This window comes from Acanthisitta chloris, unplaced genomic scaffold, assembly GCF_000695815.1.
Source record: "Acanthisitta chloris isolate BGI_N310 unplaced genomic scaffold, ASM69581v1 scaffold37232, whole genome shotgun sequence".
NCBI lineage: Eukaryota > Metazoa > Chordata > Aves > Passeriformes > Acanthisittidae > Acanthisitta > Acanthisitta chloris.
Window position 1 is genome coordinate 3,027 of NW_008661687.1, and position 5,344 is coordinate 8,370.

The 5,344-nt window shown below is 44.3% G+C and overlaps 1 protein-coding gene across 1 annotated transcript in view; it reads left to right on the top strand.

The window, feature by feature from the left end:
* ATP5C1 (ATP synthase, H+ transporting, mitochondrial F1 complex, gamma polypeptide 1) overlaps positions 1–2,163 on the top strand; it is a 4,553-nt gene extending 2,390 nt beyond the window's left edge. The window contains 4 exon segments of the mRNA XM_009070316.1: positions 1–91; positions 453–517; positions 844–999; positions 2,063–2,163. The exon segment at positions 1–91 is cut by the window's left edge and continues 15 nt beyond it. Coding sequence (XP_009068564.1) covers positions 1–91; positions 453–517; positions 844–999; positions 2,063–2,163 — 413 coding nt within the window.
* The last annotated feature ends 3,181 nt before the right edge of the window (positions 2,164–5,344 follow it).

Below are 5,344 nucleotides of genomic sequence, written 5' to 3' on the forward strand. Positions count from 1 at the left end.
CAAGCTTTGGAGATGCTTCAATCATTGCTTTAGAGCTGCTAAACTCTGGGTATGAGTTTGATGAGGGCTCTGTCATCTACAATCGGTTCAGGTAAGGTTGAACTGCAACTCCCCTGGAAACATACTGGGGAGGAGCCTTTAAACAGCACATTGGGCCAATGAAGTGACATGAAAACTGACTGTGACTTGGCATGTTCACTTTAGTTCTCGATGTTACTGTGTGTGAAGAACTTTTGGCTTGTTTTTTTCTTCTAATAGCTATGGTTGGAATTCCCTTTTGACTTGTATAGTGGGTGGTGTTGTATTTACAGTCATCATAGCCACGTGGTATCTCTTGGCAGGATTATCACAGAGCTCTGTGGCATTGGAAGGGCAAAAGTTGTCTATTCTAATTTGATTTTAAACACTCCATTGAGAGCTGAACTGAAGCCAGTTGTGCTATTTTTGTACAGGTCTGTCATCTCCTACAAGACCGATGAAAAACCAATCTTCTCCTTTGAAACTGTGGCTGGTTCTGGTAAGTAGGAGCTAGAAACCACCAGTTAGGTGCAGTGATAAATCCCAGAAAAAGTACTCTGACCATGGGAATGTGTTATTAAAACATCTTATTATGGTGCTTGTATCATAAGTTTAACAGTGATTTATCTTGGCTAAGATCGGTCCAAGGGTGACTTACTGAGTTGCTGCAGACTATAAGTAGCAGAGAGATAATGAAAGTACACAGAGTATGTGTATTGCCTAGGGGTTGAAACAGGCCAGCCTAGTCCTCTTCCCCATGTCTTTGCATTTTGCTAGAGATAGTACATACTGAATTCTCTGACTCTGCTCATTCATGTTTTGCAGATAGCCTAAGCATCTATGATGATATTGATGCTGATGTGCTGAGAAACTACCAGGAATTCACACTAGCAAACATTCTGTACTACTCCATGAAGGAATCCACCACCAGTGAGCAGAGTGCTAGGATGACTGCGATGGACAATGCTAGCAAGAATGCTTGTAAGTCACTCCCTGGGTTTCCCAGGATTTCAGTAGATTAGCAGGAAAGTACTGACCTCCCTTTGTGTAATTCTTTGCTTCCAAAATGATAAGAAGTGAGTTGGTTTCTCCCTGTTTTGATTCTTGTTTTTTTGAGCCAGTTCAACTGAGTTCTGGGCCCCTCAGTTCAGGAGGGACGTTGAGGTGCTGGAGCAGGTCCAGAGAAGAGCAACGAGGCTGGTGAAGGGACTGGAGCACAAGTGCCATGAGGAGAGGCTGAGGGAGCTGGGGGTGTTCAGCCTGGAGAAGAGGAGGCTCAGGGGAGACCTTCTCACCCTCTGCAACTCCCTGACAGGAGGTTGGAGTCAGGTGGGGGTTGGTCTCTTCTCCCAGGCAACCAGCAGCAGGACAAGAGGGCACAGACTCAAGCTCTGCCAGGGGAGGGTTAGGTTGGACATTAGGGAGGGATTTTTTATGGAGAGAGTGCTCAGGCATTGGAATGTGCTGCCCAGGGAGGTGGTGGATTCACCATCCCTGGAGGTTTTCAAGCTAAGACTGGATGTGGCACTTAGTGCCATGGTCTAGTAACCATGGTAGGGTTGGACTTGATGATTGGGAGATCAAGATCCAACCCAGTTGGTTCTGTGATTCTATGAGATTCTTAGCTTGAGAGAAAGAGGTGATTCTGTGTTTAAAAACAAATGAAGAAAAAATGATTCAGAAAAATATATCTCCCTTTGCCAGAACAAGAGTAAGGTAATACCAATGTAGTTAATTGATGGTGAAAATTAATTTTAAAGGAAATTATGTTTGTGTTACAGTAAGCTATGTCATACCCTGGTATTTAGTGTCTGCCAGTTGTACTGCAGATGTTTAAATCTGGTGCCTCCAGCCAAATTCTCAAGTTTCTGGATTGTCTACTGGTGGTGTTACCTGTAGGGGAAAAAAATATCAAGTGCACTAAGCCTCTTGATCATTTGTAAGGGTTTACAAGAGTATTTGATATTGTGTTCATGCAGCTGCTCTTTATCTGTATTTGAACACTTATTACATGTTCAAATTCCAATCTTAATTTTTTTCCCAGCTGAGATGATTGACAAACTGACGTTGACGTTCAACCGCACCCGTCAAGCTGTCATCACCAAGGAGCTTATTGAGATCATCTCTGGTGCTGCTGCTCTGTGAGTACCTGTAGGAAGTGAAATTGGAGGTGCTGCAAAGTCGTGTGATGCTTGTGTGTCCTGTTAACAGGCAGGGTTAGGGCCTGTAGGGCCCAAACCCAGAGGGAAGGCAGTGGCATGGCTCCCAGGCTTCTCAGCTTGTGCAGTTTTACTAACAAAAGTGAAGTTTGGTGGGTTTTTTTCTGAGCAGATCAAGTTTAAAAGCTGGTAAAATAGATTTTCAGCCTCAACACACATCCTTGCCTGAACAGAGGATGTTTTTCCTCCTTTTTGGCTGTTGGTGGACTTCCCTTCCCCCTTCCTTCTACCTGGACTTTTCCTACTTTGCCTGCTCAAACAGCCCAGTACTGTTGGGTGGGGTGGAGAGAACTGGGATGTCTTTTGGATAAATTAAGTGTTGAGAAGCTGAGAGTTTGGGGGTGGGTTTGGAAGGAGGAGGGAATTTCCAGAGCCTCTTGATGCTGAATCTGTATTTTACCTGAAGTCCACTATTTCGCTTGTTTCCCTGTGACCAAAGTTTTGGGGAGGTGTGTGCTGGAGGTTACAACCATGTGGGCTTAGACCACAGTTGTAGCTGCATGGAGCTAATGTGTGTTACTGTAACAGCTAAAAATTGGTGCTGTATATGCAAACACGTATTGATACCCTGTGTGTTTACAGAATGCCTGGAATACATCCCTGGTATCAGTTATGTGCTGTATTGTGCTCCTCACAATACATTTGTGGTCATAAATCTGTGCACAGTTTTGCCTGAAATTGCATGATTTTGCTTCCTAACCTGCTTGTTCTGTTTTTTTCTCGTAATACCATAACCAGGGATTAATCAGGAAAAGCTGTTCAGCCAAACCTAAGAGGTAAAGTTCTGAAACCGGATCGTGTTTTATAATGAATTCCCACAGAAAACCTGAAGTCAAATGAGGAAGTTGGAATTCAGTGGTGTTGGTTGGATGGAAACTGTTCTTCCTAAAAAGCTGTGAAATTGCCCATTTCTAGTTTGAATCTGGACAAAGAGTTCTTAATATTCAGTAATTGTAAGGAAAATATATCCATGGTAGCACAGATCTACGTTTGACATAATTTTCTGTGGGTTTTTCTTCTGGATTATTGGATTCATTTGCAGTTAGTGTTGGAATTTTTGCATAGTGCCCTGACTTTATGCAGTGATTTTAAAAACATCTGAATGTAAGACCTACCTAAAGAGGTGTTGGTAGCAAAATAAGGACATGCAAAATTTAAAATGTAAGGAAAAATAGATTTTGTAAATAGTTTGGGGGGAGTTAAGGAATATTAATGAGTCAAAGTGTTCAAATTGGAAGAGATAACAGTTTGAAATGAATAAAAAAGTATATGAATGGGTTTTAATTTGCTTCAATTTTCCTCACAGGTGAAGAGGAGCTCTTCTGAGCATGTGGTTTAACCTGCCTGTGTCTGTGTTAACAAAGTTGCTCTGTTATCTTGTGAAGAAATGGTAAAGCCCCAGAAATGTGTAAATTCTTACAATAAACCAACTCCATGAAACAGATCCTCTTGGTTGTCCACGGAGCAAATGCTCTTGGTGTCTGAGTATCTGGGTTAGACTTGGATGTGATTTGAAACACGTTTAAAAGGTTGTGCTCTACATCTTGTAACGTGTCTGGCATGCAGAACATAAAGTGGGTGTTTCTTTGGAAGAGTGGAAAAGATTTCCTGTCTTCACTCTGTGTTTGAAGGTGTTGGGTTTGTCAGGCACATTGTATTGTGAGGTGAAGGAGGAGGCTGAACAGCATCACACAACTTTGGAACACTGATCTCTCTCACTGAGTGCCACATTGGTACTGTTTCCAGATGTTTGTATTCTAAAATGAGGGGGGGAGGGCTGTTCAGTCTGGAGAAGAAAAGGCTCCAGGGAGATTTTGGAGTCCCTTCCAGTGCCTCAAGAGACTCCAAGAGAACTGCAGGGAGACTTGGGACAAGGGATGGAGGGACAGGACAAGGGGAAATGGCTTCAGCCTGAAGGAGGGCATGGATAGATGGGATATTGGGAAGGAATTGTTGGCTGTGAGTGGGGGGCTGAGGCACTGGCACAGGCTGCCCAGAGAAGCTGGTACTGGTCCCAGTCCAGACCCTTGAGGGACACCACTAGTCACCAATTGTCCTTCAGGATGTTGAGCTGTTGACCAAACCATGAGCTGCAGGACTGTGCTCCAGCTCCTGCTCCTCAGGCTGCAGATGTGAGATGTGACTGATAGCGCAGACCAGGCTCTTCATTGACTGATCAACACACTACTAATGGACTAAGAAATCAAAGAGCTAATTTGTAAACTAATTAACTTCTAATAATAGACAGCTATTATTTACAATTCTGTCCTCCACGCTCTGATTAGTTACACACAATTACTGAGTTACAGTTGAGCACTCATGGTTGTATCTGCACAGCCACTATTGAGTAACAGCTCTGCTGCTCACTGCACCTCCCACACCTCTCAGTTACTGCTCATTTTGTTTCTGGATCCTTTTTGCCACCATAGTTTCATCCTTGGGTTTTTTTCCCCTAATTAACTCACCCAGAAACACTATTTCCTCATGGCTGCTGATTTTGCAACATATTCCCAGAACTTCTGTTTGTACTGCCTTGACACTCATGGCCTTAAATGTAGTTACTTACATACCTGTCTGTATACAGGTGCCCTTGCAAACCCTCTTCAAGTGCTGGAAGGGGCTAAATTCTCCCTGTGGAACTCTTCTGCTTTCCCTAACAGAGGTGCTCCAGCAGCTCTATGGCCTCCTTATGTTGGGGACCCCAGAGCTGCATGCAGCACAGCAGGTGGGTCTGAGAGCAGAGCACAGGAGGAGAATCACACACCTGTGTGCGTACAGGTGACCTTGCAAACCTCTTCAATTGCTGGAAGAGGCTCCAAGTTCTCCCTGGAGACCTTTTCTCCAGGCTGAGCAATCCCAGCTCTCAGCCTATTTCCATAGCAGAGGTGTTCAGCAGCTCCACATCCTCTTTATGCTGGGGATGCAGTACAGCAGGTGAGTCTGAGAGCAGAGCTAAAGGGGAGAATCACACACCTGTCTGCATACAGGTGACCTTGCAAACTCCCTACAAAATGCTGGAAGGGGCTCCAAGTTCTTGGAGACCTTTTCTCCAGGCTGAGCAATCCCAGCTCTCAGCCTGTTTCCATGGCAGAGGTGTTCAGCAGCTC